We start from the raw sequence: 18,658 nt of genomic DNA on the forward strand, positions 1-18,658 counted from the left end.
GCTAGGAATCCTGAGGCGAGTAACTCACCTCCTGACTCCCCAAAGCTTGTCCACCATCTACAAGGCACAAGTCAGGAGTGTGATGGAATACTCTCCACTTGCCTGGATGGGTGCAGCTCCAACAACACTCAAGAAGCTCGACACCATCCAGGACAAAGCAGCCCGCTTGATTGTCACCCCATCTACAAACATTCAACCCCTCCACCACTGACGCACAGTGGCAGCAGTGTGTACCATCTACAAGATGCACTGCAGCAATGCACCAAGGCTCCTCAGACAGCACCTTCCAAACCCGCGACCTATACCAACTAGAAGGACAAGGGCAGCAAATACATGGGAACACCACCACCTGCAAGTTCCCCTCCAAGTCACACACCATCCTGACATGGAACTATATCGCCGTTCCTTCACTGTCGCTGGGTCAAAATCCTGGAACTCCCTTCCTAATAGCACTGTGGGTGTATCTATACCCCAAGGACTGCAGCGGTTCAAGAAGGCAGCTCACCACCACCTTCTCAAGGGCAATTAGGTATGGGCAATAAATGTTGTGCTCGCCGGCGACGCCCACATCCCATGAATGAATAAAAAATAAATAGTGGTAAGTTTTTAAAATTATTTTTTGCATATTTGATGTCTTCACATTTAATTAAAAATTCCATCCCTTTTGAATGAGTTTGTGCTGCTGTGCCCTTGCTAGAAGGGCAGCAGCACCCTGAGTGGCATTCTGCCTTGAAGGGAACTGATAAGTGGACAGTATTATGGTGCCAAGCAGTAGATGAAAGAACAAGAACTTTGTGTGTGCAGAATGATGATCTGGGAATAGCAGGAGGACACTGGTCTGCTTATGATGCTTCTCTTTTCATTATAGTTGCACTGGAGCAATTATTTGATCGGGGGTAGAATTTATTCCCTGTGATAGGAGGGGTCCAGGTGAACGGCTTCAGCAGCTGCCAAGAGGGCTTGTATGTACTTCCCCTTGTCTGCTTTCAAATAAGCCGTGTTGCAAAAGCGGGTATCACAATCCAAAACAATACCTGAATTACTAATTGTGAAAGGATTCTGAAACAGTTACTGAAGCTGCAATATCATTTTGAAGATAACCGCCTTACTTGATGATATCAGCCTGTCACTTTAACATCGGCACTGGCACTGGATTTTTTGGGGGACGGGTGGTCTGCACGATACCTACATCCAAAGCTTTTGTCGGAGATCTCTGACCTGACATTAATTTGCTTGTAATTTACTCTCCAAATAGAGCCAGTTGGAGCAGCTGAAAAGCCATGCATGAAATCTGGGGACAGAATGGGTCAAAGAATTAGCACCCAGTTTCCAATTTATACTGCCCATTGCTCAGGTGCTTTATGGGCTCGAAAACCTGGAAAATCCATCCTTATAACTCTAGCTTAAAATTACATGGAATCTGCTCACAAGGCTCCACTCATAATGCCATGTAACTAACTAATAGGAACTATGTGAAATCACTGCAGGTTAACATTCTCTAATTTCTTCTCCTCTTCCCCTTTTATTCACAATGGGAAAATTGTCACTTGAACCTTTATTATCTACTCTGCAGCTTTTCTTGATGACCAACATGAGATTGAGGTCTTTAACATCTTGACAAGATTGGCAATTCACTATGTAATAATTCACATTTGTTCACCTTGTTCCCACCACATACTTGCTCATTATGTTAATACACGGAATGTGGTATACCACCAACACTTATTTGTTGCATGGAGTAAGACATTGTTAAAATATTTATTGAATGAAACCAAATATGTAGAGCAAAATAAATATTTGGCTGTGTAAAGGAATACAAAAACTGCACTGAAAGAATTTTACTACTTTTTCCATCATTTATTAATAAGATTAGACAGAAGCATTTGTTATAAAATAAACACATAGGTTTAAAATGTTGAGTGCATTTAAATAGCTTAAAAAAGGGAAAAGTTTTTTTGTTGAAAAAAAACCCTCTAGTGATAAGGTGAGTACTACTAATTTTTTTTTTTAATTCAGTGTAACTTATTAAGGACTTTAGACTGTAATGGGTAGAACAAGGCCCCTAGTGTAATTAGTATTTTTTAATTAAGGGAGTAACTAATTAATCTAAGGGTAAGTCATAACAGGAGAGCTCAGCCCCGTGACATGCGCCTCCTGTGCAATGTGGGAAATCAGGGACACTTCCAGTATCCCTGATGACCATGTGTGCAGGAAGTGTATCCATCTGCAGGTACTGGCTACCAGCGTTACGGAGCTGGAGCTGCAGGTGGATACACTGTGGAGCATCCGCAATGCTGAGAACATCGTGGATAGCACATTTAGCAAGGTGGTCACACCGCAGGTAATGGCTGCACAGACAGAAAAGGGATGGGTGTCCACCAGGCGGAGTAGTAGGCACAGGCAGGTAGTGCAGGGGTCCCCTGCGGTCATCCCCCTCTCAAACAGACATACTGCTTTGGATACTGTTGGCGGGGATGACCTCCCAGGGGAAAGCAGCAACAGCCAAGTTTGTGCCACCACGGAGGGCTCTGCTGCACAGCAGGGGAGGAAAAGGGATGGAAGAGCTATAGTGATAGGGAATTCTATCGTAAGGGGTGCAGATAGGCGTTTCTGTGGCTATAAATGAGACTCCAGGATGGTATGTTGCCTCCCTGGTGCTAGGGTCAAGGATGTCACGGAGCGGTTGCAGGACATTCTGAAGGGGGAGGGTGAGCAGTCAGAGGTCGTGATACACATTGGTACCAAAGACATAGGTCATTCAGCGTGCCAGCTTACCTTCCGGGACCAGAACAGGCATGCCAGAGTTTTGAAAAAAAAAGTCAACAGTGATATCACAGGAAAGCTGCAAGGTGATTGGTTGGTGAGTAGCAGCTGTTAGGGAATAACTCTAACTAGCTCGGTAAGTAACTAAAGTAAAGAGAAAGGTCTACAGTTCTTTTGAATATAGTAGGTAGTATTTTATTTGGGGGGGGTGGTAATCAAGGTTCCTAGTGTAAATAATCTAATTTTTGGGTAATTTAAGGGAGTAAAAACAGAGTGAAAAAAAAAGTGACGTCACAGGAAAATTGTAAGTTCATTGGTTGGTAAGTAACTGCTAATTTGAATTACCTATTCTAAGTTGCTTTCAGATTAAAGGTGAATAGGAGAAATATTTTGCAGATTAAAACCTAAAGACCAGTCAGAAATCTAAAAAACAGATTAAAATCTAATTAAATAAAATAGAGATGCAGAGCCAGGCGATGTGTTGTACCTGCATGATGTGGGAGCTGGTGGACCCCATTATGGTTCCTATTGACCACATCTGTAGCAGGTGTTGGCTGCTCGAGGGACTCCGGCTCAGAGTTGATGAGCTGGAGTCTGAGCTTCGGACACTGCAATACATCAGGGAGGGGGAGAGTTACCTGGACGCTGTGTTTTAGGAGGCAGTCACACCCCTTAGATTAACTACCGTGAATTCGGCCAGTGGTCAGGGACAGGAGGATGTGACTATGAGTGAGGCAGGTAGAGGGATCCAGGAGGTAGTGTTGCAGGAGCTTCAGCCATTGTCCTTGTCGAACAGTTTCGAGATTCTTGCTCCCTGTGTGGACGAGAGCAGAGACTGTAGGGAGGATGAGCAAACTGACCACAGCACCTTAGTACAGGGTGCCATTCAAGTGGGGGGAGAAAAGAGCAATGTAGTCGTAATCGGGGATAGTATAGTTAGGCGCATAGACACTGTTCTCTGTGGCCAGGATCGAGAGTCCCGAAGGCTCTGTTGCCTACCTGGTGCCAGGGTTCAGGATATCTCATCTGGGCTGCGGAGGAACTTGGAGTGGGAAGGGAAAGATCCAGTTGTCGTGGTCCATGTAGGTGCCAACGTTATAGGTAGAACGAGGTTAGAGGTTCTGCTGAGGGAATATGAGCAGCTAGGGGCTAAATTAAAAAGCAGAACCAAAAAGGTGGTAATCTTTGGATTACTGAGCCACGAGCAAACTGGCAAAGGGTCAATAAGATTAAAGAGGTAAATGTGTGGCTCAAAGATTGGTGTGGGAGAAATGGGTTCGAATTCGTGGGACATTGGAACCAGTACTGGGGAAGGAGGGAGCTGTTCCGATGGGACGGGCTCCATCTGAATCATGCTGGGACCAGAGTCCTGGCGAATCCTGTAACTAGGGCTGTAGATAGGGCTTTAAACTAAATAGTGGGGGGGAAGGTTCAGTTACATGGAAAAACAGGAAGTTACAGGAGAAGGTAGGAGTGCAGGTTAGTGGTGAGGCTGATTGTTACCAAACTGCAAGAAATATACTGGTTAAACCAGAAGAGAGAAATAATAAACAGGCGAATAAAGCATCAGTGCTGAGGGACAGGTTAGGGGGTATAGCCCAAATAAGAGTTCTATGTACAAATGCACGGAGTGTAAGGAATAAACTAAATGAGCTGCAGGCGCAAATTCAAATGGAAGATTATGATGTGGTGGCCATTGCGGAAACATGGCTGCAGGATGGTCAGGACTGGGAACTAAATATACCTGGTTATAAAGTTTACAGGAGGGACAGGGAAAATGGCAGAGGGGGTGGAGTAGCCTTACTGATTAGAAATAATATCACTTCATTGGTGAGGGAGGATATAATGAAAGGAAAGCATCCAGTGGAGACCTTATGGGTGGAATTGAGGAACAGAAAAGGATCTAAAACTGTATTAGGTGTTGTGTATAGACCCCCTGGTAGCAGTTCTGAGGTGTTAGATTGTATAAATGCACAAATTAGGCAAGTGTGTAACAAAGGCCGAGTAGTAGTAATGGGGGATTTTAACTTTCACAGAGATTGGGAGAGGCAGACTAGCACCTGTCAGAAAGGTAGTGAATTTCTGGAATGTGTCTGGGATAGTTTCCTACAGCAATATGTCCTAGATGTAACAAGGGGACACGCAATATTAGATTTAGTTATGAGTAATAAGCCAAATTTAATTAGTAGCCTAACTGTGCGTGAACATTAATCAAAACATGATCGAATTCAAGGTAGCATTTGAAAGTGAAAAGCACGAATCAGCTACTAGAATTTTAGACTTGGGTAAGGCTGACTTTACTGGGATGAGACAGAGACTGTCCACGGTAAACTGGGTAGATCTGTTAATGGATCAAACGACTGAAGAACAGTGGAGAATATTAAAAGAAATATTTAATGAAATACAGAGCGAGTATATACCCCTGAGAGGAAAAAGCTCCACTTCACAGAAAAAACAGCCATGGACAACTAAAGAGATTAGGGATAGCATAAAACAAAAAGGGCCTACAAAATTGCAAAACGCAGCACAGATCCGGCCGAATGGGATCGATACAAAGACCAGCAAAGGGTCACAAAGCAGCTTATAAGAGCTACTGAAAGAGATTATGAAAGGAAACTTGCAAGGGACACCAAAATCAATAAGAAGAAATTGTATAGTTACATAAAGGGAAAGAGGGTGGTCAAGAGCAATGTAGGCCCACTAAAAGCTGAAAATGGAGATATTGTCATTGATAATGGGGAGATGGCAGATATGTTGAACAATTACTTTGCCTCAGTATTTACAGTTGAAAAGGAGGATAACTTGCCGGAAGTCCCGAAATAATTAATAGCCGATAGGGGACAGGGACTTAATACAATTAACGCAAGTTAATCATCAGTAACAAGGAAATTAATGGAACTAAAGAGTGAGAAATCCCCAGGACCTGACGGTTTCCATCCGAGGGTGTTAAAGAAGTAGGGGAGCACATTGTAGATGCCCTAACTATAGTCTTTCAGGAGTTCCCTAGATTCAGGAGTGGTCCCTCTGGATTGGAAAGTTGCACGTCACTCCACTTTTTAAGAAGGGTGAAAGGGGGAACCAAGGAAATTACAGACCAGTTAGCCTGACATCTGTGGTGGGCAAGTTGCTGGAGTCTATAATCAAGGATAGTGTGACTGAACACCTACAAAAATTTCAGTTAATCAGGGACAGCCAGCATGGATTCATGACAGGAAGGTCATGCCTGACAAATCTCATTGAATTTTTTGAAGAGGTGACTAAGGTAGTGGACAGGGGAGTGTCTATGGATGTTATTTATATGGACTTCCAGAAGGCATTTGATAAAGTCTCACATAAGAGACTGTTAACTAAGGTAGAAGCCCATGGAGCTGAGGGCAAATTATTGACATGGTTAGAAAGTTGGTTGAGTGATAGGCAACAGAGAGTGGGGATAATGGGTAAGTACTCCGATTGGCAGGATGTGACTAGTGGTGTCCCGCAGGGATCTGTGCTGGGGCCTGAATTATTCACATTATTCATTAACAACTTGGATGATGGCATAGTAAGTCATATATCCAAATTTGCTGATGATACAAAGTTAGGCGGCATTGTAGACAGTCTAGATGATAGCATAAAATTGCAAAGAGATATTGACAGACTAGGTGAGTGGGCAAAACTATGGCAGATGGATTTCAATGCGGTCAAGAGTGAGGTTATCCATTTTGGACCAAAAAAGGATAGAGCAGGGTACTTTCTAAATGGGAAGCGGTTAAGTACAGTGGATGTCCAAAGAGACTTGGGAGTTCAGGTGCATAGATCTTTAAAATGCCACGAGTAAGTGCAGAAAATAATCAAAAAGGCTAATGGAATGCTAGCCTTTATATCTAGAGGATTGGAGTATAAAGACACAGAGGTTATGCTGCAGCTGTACAAAACCCTGGTTAGACCCCACTTGGAGTACTGTGAGGTCTGGGCACCACATCTTAGGAAGGATATATTGGCCTTGGAGGGAGTGCAATGTAGGTTTACAAGAATGATACCTGGACTACAGGGGTTAAGTTACAAGGAGAAATTACACAAATTAGGCCTGTTTTCGCTCGAAATTAGAAGGTTAAGGGGTGATCTGATTGAAGTCTTCAAGATATTAACAGGAAAAGACAGGCTAGATAAAGATAAACTATTTCCACTAGTTAGAGATTCAAAAACTAGGGGGCATAGTCTAAAAATTAGGAGCAGACCGTTCAGGAGAGATGTTAGGAAGCACTTTTTCAAGCAAAGGGTGGTTGAGGTTTGGAACTCGCTCCCACAAACAGCAGTTGAAGCTAGAACAGTTGTTAATTTTAAATCTGAGATAGATTTTTGTTAAGGAAAGATATTAAGGGATATGGGCCAAAGGCAGGTATATGGAGTTAGGCCGCGGATCAGCCATGATCTCATTGAATGGCGGGACAGGCTCGAGGGCTGAATGGCCTACTCCTGTTCCTATCTTCCTGTGTTCCAAAAGAGGGATGAGGTCCTGCAACAAGAACTTAGGGAGCTAGGTAGCAGATTAAAAAGCAGAACCTCAAAGGTTGTAATCTCTGGATTACTCCCTGTGCCACGTGCTAGTGAGTATAGGAATAGGAGGATAGAGCAGATGAATGCGTGGCTGAGGAGATGGTGCAGGAGGGAGGGCTTTAGATTCCTGGATCCCTGGGTCTGTTTCTGGCAAAGATGGGACCTGTACAAGTTGGACGGGTTGCACCTGAACCGGAACGGGACCAACATCTGCTGTTGGGCGGAGTGGGGGTGGTTTAAACTAATTTGGCAGGGGGGTGAGATACAGAGTGGAAGTACAGTAGGGGGTGAGGCACAGCCAAATATAGAAGAGGAACTGAGTCAGTCTGGCAGGTAGACCAAGTATAGACCTGTTAAGGCACAAGTGAAAAATGCAAGGCTGGATTGCATTTACTTTAATGCAAGGAGTCTTACAAATAAGGCAGATGAATTGAGGGCATTGATTAGCACATGGGATTATGATATTATTGCTATCACAGAGACATGGCTGAGGGAGGGGCAGGACTGGCAACTCAATATTCCAGGGTATAGAATCTTCAGGCATGATCGGGGAGGGGATAAAACAGGAGGTGGCATTGCACTGTTGATCAAGGAGTCAATTACTGCAGTAAGAAGGGATGATATCTTAGAAGGTTCCTCAAATGAGGCCATATGGGTAGAACTTAAGAACAAAATGGGGGGCAATCACTTGGCTGGGCGTGTACTACAGGCCTCCAAACAGTCAGGGAGAGATAGAGGAACAGATATGTGGCAAATCTCAGAGGCGTAAAAATAATAGGATAATAATAATAGGGGATTTAAACTTACCTAATATCAACTGGGATAGTCTTAGTGCAAGAGGCTTAAAGGGGGAGGAATTCTTAAAATACATACAGGAGAGCTTTTTGAGCCAATACGTAGAAAGTCCTACAGAGAAGGGGCAGTACTGGACCTAATCCTAGGGAATAAAGCTGGACAAGTGGTAGAAGTATCAGTGGGGGAGCATTCCGGGTTAGTGACCACAACTCTAAGATTTAAGGTTGCTATGGAAAAGGACAAAGACGGGCCAGAAATAAGGGTACTGAATTGGGGGAAGGCCGATTTCAATTTGATAATACAGGATCTGGCCAAAGTGGACTGGGAGCAGCTACTTGTAGGAAAGGCTATATCAGGCCAGTGGGAGTCATTCAAAGAGGAAATAGTGCGGTGCAGTGGTTAGCACTGCATCCTCACAGCTCCAGCGACCCGAGTTCGGTTCTGGGTACTGCCTGTGCGGAGTTTGCAAGTTCTCCCTGTGACCGTGTGGGTTTCCGCTGGGTACTCCGGTTTCCTCCCACAGCCAAAGACTTGAGGTTGATAGGTAAATTAGCCATTGTAAATTGCCCCGAGTGTAGGTAGGTGGTAGGAGAATTGAAGGAAGGTGGGGATGTGGTAGTAGTATGAGATTAATGTAGGATTAGTACAAATGGGTGGTTGATGGTCAGCACAGCCTCGGTGGGCTGAAGGGCCTGCTTCAGTGCTGTATCACTCTATGACTCTAGTGAGGGTTCAGAGCCAACATGTACCTGTTAAGGTGAAGGGTAGGACCATCAGGTCCAGTGAACCCTGGATGTCAAGGGATATAGAGTATTGGATGAGGGGAAAAAGGAGGCTTATGGCAGATTCAGAGCACTGAAAACAGTGGAGGCAATAGAGGAGTATAGAAAGTGTAGGTGGGGGGTACTTAAAAAAGTAATGAAGAGAACGAAGAGGGGACATGAAAAAACATTGGCGGGCAAGATAAAGGACAATCCTAAGGTGTTTTATAAGTATATTAAGGGTAAGAGGATAACCAGGGAAAGATCAGGGACCAAAGTGGCAATCTGTGTGTGGAGCCGGAGGACATAGGTGAGGTTTTAAATGATTACTTTTCATCTGTTTTCACTGTGGAGAACGACTATGTAGGTGTAGAGATGAGGGAGGGGGATTGCGATATACTTGAACATATTAACATTGAAAGGGAGGAAGTGTTAGATGTTTTAGCGGGCTTAAAAGTGGATAAATCCCCAGGCCCATGTGAGATGTATCCCAGGCAAGGGAGGTGATAGCAGGGGCTCTAACACAAATTTTCAGATCATCTCTGGCCACGGGAGAGGTGCCAGAGGACAGGAGGACAGCGAATGTGGTACCATTATTCAAGAAGGGTAGCAGGGATAGATCAGGTAATTACAGGCCGAGTCTAACATCAGTGGTTGGGAAACTATTGGAAAAAATTCTGAGGGACAGGATTAATCCCCACTTGGAGAGGCAAGGAATAATCAAGGATAGTCAGCACAGCTTTGTCAGGGGGAGATTGTGTCTAACTAACTTGATTGAATTTTTCGAGGAGGTGACTGGATGTGCAGATGAGGGTAAAGTAGCTGATGTAGTCTACATGGACTTCAGTAAGGCTTTTGATAAGGTCCCACATGGGAGATTGGTTAAGAAGGTAAGAGCCCATGAGATCCAGTGCAATTTGGCAAATTGGATCCAAAATTGGCTTGGTGGCAGGAAACAGAGGGTAATGGTCGAGGGTTGTTTTTGCGAGTGGAAGCCTGTGACCAGTGGTGTACCACAGGGATCAGTGCTGGGACTCTTGATGTTTGTAGTGTACATTAATGATTTAGACGTGAATATAGGAGGTATGCTCAGTAAGTTCGCAGATAGTAAATAGTGAGGAGGAAAGCCTTAGATTACAGGACGATATAGATGGGCTGGTAAGATGGGTGGAGCTGTGGCAAATGGAATTTAATCCTGAGAAGTGTGAGGTGATGCATTTTGGGAAGACTAACAAGGCAAGGGAATATGCAATGGATGGTAGGACCCTAGGAAGTACAGAGGGACCTTGGTGTACTTGTCCATAGATCACTGAAGGCAGCAGCACAGGTAGATAAGGTGGTTAGGAAGGCATATGGGATACTTGCCTTTATTAGCCGAGGCATAGAACCTAAGAGCAGGGAGGTTATGATGGAGCTATATAAAACACTAGTTAGGCCATTGCTGCAATACTGTGTACAGTTCTGGTCGCTACACTATAGGAAGGATGTGATTGCACTGGAGAGGGTGCAGAGGAGATTCACCAGGATGTTGCCTGGGCTAGAGCATTTCAGCTATGAAGAGAGATTGAAAAGGCTCGGGTTGTTTTCCTTGGAACAGAAAAGGATGAAGGGGGACATGATTGAGGTATACAAAATTATAAAGGGCATTGATAGGTTAGATAGGAAGAGACTTTTTCCCTTAGCGGAGGGGTCACTAACCAGGGGGCATAGATTTAAGGTAAAGGGCATGAGGTTTAGAGGGGATTTGAGGAAAAAAATTTCACCCTGAGGGTGGTTGGAATCTGGAAAACACTGCCTGATGGAGTGGTAGAGGCAGGAACCCTCACAATATTTAAGAAGTATTTAGATGAGAACTTGAAACACCATAACATACAAAGCTACGGGCCAAGTGCTGGAAAATGGGACTAGAATAGTTAGGTGCTTGATGGCCAGCACAGACATGATGGGCTGAAGGGCCTGTTTCTGTGCTGTATAACTCTATGACTCTAAGAATACGTGCAAGAGATGTGATTGTGTCCTTCAAATGCTGAAAGGATAAATATTGTAGATGACACATTATTTAACAAGCTTTTATCACAGAGGTCTAAAAGATGAGTAAAGTATTAACAAGCTTCAAGAAAAACTTGAAATCAAAAATATTTTGTTGGTATTACGATAGACATATGGAATACTTAATGTTATTCTGATTAAATCCAGAAGTTTATAGAGTTAAGAATAGGCTCAAAGATTGTAAGGAGAAGCATAGATATTACCTGTGGAAGATTATACTGTGAGGAACAGTCAGTGGAGCTGAATAATGCATATTGGGATGATATCCAAAGGCTTTTACTTTATTGTTTTTGGCTCAGGAAAATATATCAAAGTTTTATCTTAAATAGTGTTATCTGTAGATATTTGGCTCCATTGAGATGCAAAATAAGTGGGTAGAGTCTATCATGGTGTAGATTATACACAGTTTCTTGTAAGGACTTTGTTTGATTGTACTAAATGGTTTTTTCTTGATCCACAGTTCCTCATGTTCTCATATTAGCTGATTTAAATGTTGGGTAGAGGGAGTAGTAACTTGAAACTGCCCACCAATATATTGTAATTATGTGAACAGTTAAAATCAAACAGGAGGCTCTATGTACTTTAAACATCAAATAGTCTCTATCAAATGTGACTGAATTCTTAATATAATTGCCTGGATTAGCAACCAGATAATGTGAGTTCAAATTCCATGGTGGCACTTTAAAGTCAGTAGAAAAAAAATCTGGAAACCAAAAGCTGGTATCAGTGAAAGTGATAATGAAGTTCTTGGATTGTCTTTAAAAAACACAACTGATTCAGTAATGTCCTTTAGGGAGGGAAACCTGCCATCCTTACCCTGCCTGGCCTGTATGTGATTCTCGTCCCATGCCAATGAAGTGCGCTAGCAAGCCATGCAGTTATATCAAAAAAAAAGAAGCCAGCTTCTCATGGAAACTCGGGATGGGCAACGAATGCGAGCCTTGCCAGAATGCAAAAGAAGAAAAGTAAAACTAGAATTTTGGTTGTTAAAATGAGATTGCCCCATGGCTGTTAAGGTTACCAAAGAAATGTAAATGTTGAAATTTGAATCTAATTAGTTAATATGAAGTACAGAGGGACGATTTTAAGGGCATATTTTCCTCTGTACTTGGGTATACAGGGCATAATTCAAAGCTTGCAGATGACACAGAGCTCGGAAACAGTGAGGAGGATAGTAACAGACTTCAGAAGGACACAGACAAATTGATGAAATGGTTAGACAATGGCAGATGAAATTTAATGCAGAAATGCAAATTGGTGCATTGTAGGAAGAATGAGGGGAGGCAATATAAACAAAATGATTCAATTTTAAAGGGGGTGCAGGAACAGAGAGGCCTGCGGGTGCACATTCACAAATTGTTGAGGTGGGAGGACAGGTTGAGAAGCCTGTTTAAAAAGGCATATGGGATCCTGGGCTTTATAAATAGAGGCATAGAGTGCAAAAGCAAGGACGTTTTGCTAAACCTTTGTAAAACACTGGTTGGACCCCAACTAGAGTATTGTGGCCAATTCTGGGCATCATATTTTAGGAAGGATGTCAAGGCCTTCAAGAGGGTGTAGTGTTGATTTAATAGAATGGTACCAGGAATATGGGACTTCAGTTATGAGGAGACAATGGAGATGCTGGGATTGTTCTCCTTGGAGCGGAGAAGGCAAAAGGGGGATTTGATAAAAGGTGTTAAAAATCATGATGGTTTAGATGGAGGAAGTAAGGAGTGGCAGAAGGGTCAGTAACCAGAAGACACAGATTTAAGGTAATTCACAAAAGTAACTGAAACGACATGAAGAAGAAATATATTACATAGCAAGTTTCACAATCTGAAAGAGTGGTGGAAGCAGGTTCAAAAGTAACTTTCAAAAGGGAATTGCATAAATACTTCAAGAGAAGAAATTTGCAGGGCTATGGGGAAAGAGCAGGGGGGTGGGATTAATTGGGTAGCTCTTTGAAAGAGCCAGCAAAGGCAGGATGGGTTGAATGGCCTCCTTCTGTGCAATATCATTCTACAATTCTATTCTAGTTGGGCTCTGTTATAGGCAAGTTATCTTCTCCACCTAGCTTTGTGTACAGCAGCTCCTGAACATATCCAGAATAATATTGGTTAACAACCCCACACTGCATTTTCTTATAATAAAGTTATATATCTGCTAGTAAGTTGAAGGGTTTTACAGTATAAAGGCAAACAATTAATGCATAAAAATTTTTTTTATTCATTCATGCGATGTGTGCATCGCTGGCAAGGCCAGCATTTATTGCCCATTCCTAATTGCCTTGAGAAGGTGGTGGTGAGCTGCCACCTTGAATTGCTGCAGTCTGTGTGGTGTAGGTACATCCACAGTGCTGATAGGGAAGGAGTTCTAGGATTTTAATCCAGTGACAATGAAGGAACGGCGATATATTACCAAGTCGGGATGGTATGTGACTTGGAGGGGAATGTGCAAGTATTGATGTTCCCATGCACCTGGTGCCCTTGTTTTTCTAGGTGGTAGAGATTGCGGGTTTGGAAGGTGCTGTTGAAGGAGCCTTGGTGAGTTGCTACAGTGCATCTTGTAGATGGTACACACTGCTGCCACTGTGTGTTGGTGGTGGGGTGAGTGAATGTTTAAGGTGCTGGTTGGGGTGCTGATCAAGCGTGCTGCTTTGTCCTGGATGGTGTTGAGCTTCTTGAGTGTTGTTGGAGCCGTACTCATCCAGGCAAATGGGGAGTATTTCTTCACACTGCTGAGTTTTGCCTTGTAGATGGTGGACTAGCTCTGGGGAGTCAGGAGGTGAGTCACTCACTCCGGAATTCCCAGTCTCTGACCTGCTCTTGTAGCCACATTATTTATGTGGCTTGTCCAGTTAAGTTTCTGGTTGATGGTAACTCCCAGAATATTGATAGTGGGTAATTCAGCAATGGTAATGCAGTTGAATGTCAAGGGATGATGATTAGGTTCTCTCTTGTTGGAGATGGTCATTGCCTGGCACTTGTATGACGCGAATGTCACTTGCCACTTAACAGCCCAAGCTGAATGTTGTTCTGGTCTTGCTGCACGTGGACACAGACTGCTTCAGTATCTGAGGAGTTACAAATGGAACTGTGCACTGTACAAATTCTCCCCTTCTCACCTTATGATGGAGGGAAGATAATTGATGAAGCAGCTGAAGATAGCTGGGTCTAGGAGACTATCCTGAGGAACTCCTGCAACAATGTTCTGGGGCTGAGATAATTGGCATCTGTCAACCACAACCATCTTCCTTTGTGCTCGGTATGACTCAGGTCAATGGAGAGTTTTCCCCCCCAACTTCCATTTACTTAAATTGTATTCAGACTCTGTGATGCCACACACAGTCAAATGTTGCCTTGATGTTAAGGATCATCACTTTCACATCACCTCTGGATGTTTGGACCAAGGCTATAATGAGGTCTGGAGCCGAGTGATCCTGACAGAACCCAAACTGAGCATCGGTGAGCAGGTTATTGATGAGTTAGTGCCCCTTGATAGCACTGTTGATGATTGAAAGTAGATTAAGGGACCATCCATATTTTTAACATTTTTAATTTGCACCCATTTCAAAATTGTACAGACAGCAACTATCATTTTAAGAACGATGAAAGGGATTATTAGTTTTCCACTTTCCTAAAGTTAATGGTCGTAAATGAATTGGACTTTCATAGAACATGAAAAAGATAACAAATTTATGCAAGTAAATTGTGTTATTAAACAGATTACGCAGTGCCAGTAAAGAGTTGTATTTTAATAGCTTGTACTTATTTTCTTAGATTAATTTAATTTTGAGTTATAATATTTTCTTACAGATTAATATGTTGCTGAACTTTAGGAATGATGATGATTCCACTTGCCCTGAAGACATGCGTGAAGAGCTCTGTGACTTCCACGATGACCTTCAAACACATTGTGGTGAGTAATGAAAGACTGAGGACCCAGGGTATGCCATTTCAAATACTCTGAGCTGAGCTATGTAATGATAGTTATTTATAGAATGAGGATAATATTACCATGTCCCCTTGCCAAATTAATAAATCAATGAATTTGGGTTGTGGGAAAATGTAACTAATGAAATGAAGAAAATAACTACAGAAAGATAAAAGGAGCAGTAAAATGAAATATAAAATATGGCAGTTTATTTGGTCAAGAGTACTAAGTTTCAGATTTGATATTAATGTCAGTGACTCCATATATAAGCTTTTGATTAAGTTATAGGTTACACATTGCTCTGTGATCCATCTCTATATGACTACTCAATTAACTCATCAATGAAAAGCCATCTTTTTCCATTGGTTGATGTTAACAAAGGCATCAGTTCAAATATAAAGGAGGAAATACTACCAACAGAAATAGCATGTAAGCTGCATTGCAGTGCCCTTGCACAATGATGGATATGACAGGCCATATGTGTACCATCTACAGTAGCCTGGACTCTTGGGAAGCTTGGCACATGGAAAAAATTATGTGCCCTTTTCAGCTGTTGCCTCCTTTATAAAGAGAAATTTCTGAGGGATTTCCTTTATAAGCATGTCGTTTGTCACTTGCTTTTTGCATCTGTGAACAACAGACTAGTTGATGTTACAGATTTGGATGTCCACTTGAGGGAAATGGACTTGCAGGGCTATGGGGATTGAGCGGGGGAGTGGAACTGACTGGATAGCTCTGCGGAGAGCTGGCGTTGACTCGATGGGCTGAAAGGTCTCCTTCTGTGCCCTGTATGATTCTATATGCCCTGTGACACTCTGCAAGTATCCTGATGCATTGAAGTTCAATGCAGTGGTGGCAACCTTCACAGCAAAGGAAAAACTGTCTGAGTTCTTTAAGTTGTCCAGGGGTTCCTAGAGTAGATGGTCTCATCATGCTTGGGCATGATTGTTGGGGTCTGTAAATCCACAACCAATAGTACTGATGGATCTATGCATATCTTCTGAGGTACCATTGCACCTGAATGTGATACTCTCTCATTATATTGTCATCCTCATCTAAATCATGCAGCACAATGGGAATACTCTAATGGATTCCCATTCTCAGTATTCCATTGGTTGCAAGCAGTGATGAAAAGGACTTCAGGAAAGTCTTCAATATAAAAAAAAAGTTTTTGCAAAGGACAGCAAAAGATAATAATTAGGTTGAAAATTCCCCAGTACTGTCACGCTAAATCACAAAAAAAAGTTTAAAGCTCAGAAATGCAAAAAAGAAGACAACTAAATCAAGTGGGATCAGTCATGTAATGATTATGTAGTGAGGTATGCATATTCGACAGCATCTCCCAAACCTTCAACCTCTACCACCTAAAAGGAGAAGGGCAGCAGGCACATGGAAACATCACACTTCCAAGTTCCCTTCCAAGTCACACACCATCCAGATTTGGAAATATATCGCCATTCCTTCATCATCATTGGGTCAAAATACATAAACTCCCGAACAGCACCGTGAGAGTATCTTCAGTACACAGACTACAGTGGTTCAAGAAGGCAGCTCACCACCACCTTCTCAAGGGCACCTTGGGATGGGTAATAAACGTTGGCCTTGCCAACTATTCCCAAACCCTCTGAATGAATTTAAACAAAATTTAAAATGTGACTGTTGTGGGTGGAACTCGAGGGGACATTGCGAAATTTGGCACTGCACCCAGTTTGAATAATTATTCGGTGGAAATGAGTCTTGCACTTGCTCCTAGTGCAGTCTCCTGATGTCCACCAAAAGTGTCGGTCGCAAGCTCCCACCAGGTAGAAATCAAGTGGGTGGCCTTGTGCACTGATTTTTGACCGCTCCCACAGTGAGCCTAATAAAATCATATCTGTGAGGTGCTGTAACAATAACAATTCCCACTATGGAGAAAGTTTGGGCGTAAGGCCAGTTTTACCATATCAACAAGAAGAAATTAGTTGTGTGCAGATGTAGAAATAGAATGTAAGAAAGCAGCTGGTAATTAAGGAAATAAGAGACAGAGTTGCTGGTATCCCTCCCATTGTCATCAAGTGTGTGCCTTCGAATGTATCCCTGTTTTTCTTACTCATTCTCTATGGAAAGTTTGTCCATCTTCTGCCTATACATAACACTTGATTCTTCATGCTCTGCAAGCTAATGCTGTTACATTTATACTTTCTGAAGTTATGGAAGTTGTTTCATAGAAGGAATAAGTTTAATGGGTTGAATAGATTTTTTATGTTCAAAATTATGTTCTTGTGCCTTTTGTAAAGTATCCTTTACAATTGCTCATTGCCTTGTAAATTTTAGGTTAAGTATGATCACCAGTTTTTTTTATATTCGTTCTTGGGCTGTGAGCATCGGTGGCATGGCCAGCATTTACTGCCCATCCCTGATTTCCCTTGAGAAGGTGGTGATGAACCATCTTCTTGAACACTGCAGTCCATGTGGTGTAGAAACGCCCACAGTACTGTTCGGGAGGGCGTTCCAGGATTTTAACCCAGTGACAGTGAAGGAACAGTGATATAGTTCCAAGTCAGATTGGTGAGTAACTTGGAGGGAAGGTGTTCTCATGTGTCTCCTGCCCTGGTTACTCTAGGTCGTAGAGGTTGTGGGTTTGGATGGTGCTGTCGAAGGAGCCTTGGCAAGTTACAGTGCTTCTTGTAGATCGTACACACTGTTGCCACTGTGTGCTCGGGGTGAAGTGAGTGAATATCTCAGGTGCTGGATGGGGTGCCGATCAAGTGGGCTGCTTTGTCTTGGATGGTGTCGAGTTGGAGCTGCACTCATCCAGGCAAGTGGAAAGTATTCCATCACACTCCTGACTTGTGCCTTGCAGATAGTGGACAGGCTTTGGGGCTTCAGGAGGTGACTCACTTACCTCAGAATTCCCAGCCTCTGACCTACTCTTGTAACCACAGTATTTATGTGACAGCTGCAGTTAAGTTTCTGGTCAAGGATGTTGATGGTGGGGAATTCAGCGATGGTAATGCTGTTGAATGTCAAGGGAAGATAGTTAAAATCTCTCTTGTTGGAGATGGTCATTGCCGGGCACTTGTATGATGCGAATGTTACTTGCCACTTATCAGCCCAAGCCTGAATGTTGTCCAGATCTTGCTGCATGCAGGCCACGGACTGCTTCAGTATATGAGGATCTGTGAATGATACTGAACATTGTGCAATCATCAGCGAACATCCCCACTTCTGTCCTTATGATGGAGGGAAGATCATTGATGAAGCAGCTGAAGATAGCTGGGTCTAGGAGACTACCCAGAGGAACTCCTGCAACAATGTTCTGGGGCTGAGATAATTGGCATCTGACAACCACAACCATCTTCCTTTGTGCTTGGTATGGCTCCAACCAGCGGAGAGTTTTCCCCTGATTCCCATTGACTTCAATTTTGCTAGGCCTCCTTGATGCTACACTTGGTCAAATGTTACTTTGATGTTAAAGGCAGTTACTCTCACCTCACCTTTGGAATTCAGCTCTTTTGTCCATGTTTGGACCAAGATGGTAAGGAGGTCTGGAGCTGACTGGCCATGGCAGAACCCACCTGAGTATCGGTGAGCAGGTTATTGATGAGTAAGTGGCACTTGATAGCACTGTCGACGACACCTTCCATCACTTTGTTGACGATTGAGAGTAGACTGATGGGACAGTAATTGGCTGATTGGATTTGTCCTGCTTTTTGTGAACAGGACAAATCTGGGCAATTTTCCATATTGTCAGGTAGATGCCAGTGTTGTAGCTGTACTGGACCAGCTTGGCTAAGAATGCAGTTAGTTCTGGAGCACAAGTCTCCAGTACTACAGTTTGGATGTTGTCAGAGCCCATA

The 18,658-nt window shown here is 43.0% G+C and overlaps 1 protein-coding gene across 1 annotated transcript in view; it reads left to right on the forward strand.

The window, feature by feature from the left end:
- Positions 1-18,658, forward strand: part of ryr3 (ryanodine receptor 3) — a 423,842-nt gene that overhangs the window by 142,440 nt on the left and 262,744 nt on the right. The window contains exon 39 of the mRNA XM_068038163.1: positions 14,702-14,804. Within this exon, the coding sequence (XP_067894264.1) occupies positions 14,702-14,804 (103 nt within the window). The remainder of the gene's footprint in view (positions 1-14,701; positions 14,805-18,658) is intronic.

The sequence above is a fragment of the Heterodontus francisci genome, chromosome 9, assembly GCF_036365525.1.
Source record: "Heterodontus francisci isolate sHetFra1 chromosome 9, sHetFra1.hap1, whole genome shotgun sequence".
Classification (NCBI taxonomy): Eukaryota; Metazoa; Chordata; class Chondrichthyes; order Heterodontiformes; family Heterodontidae; genus Heterodontus; species Heterodontus francisci.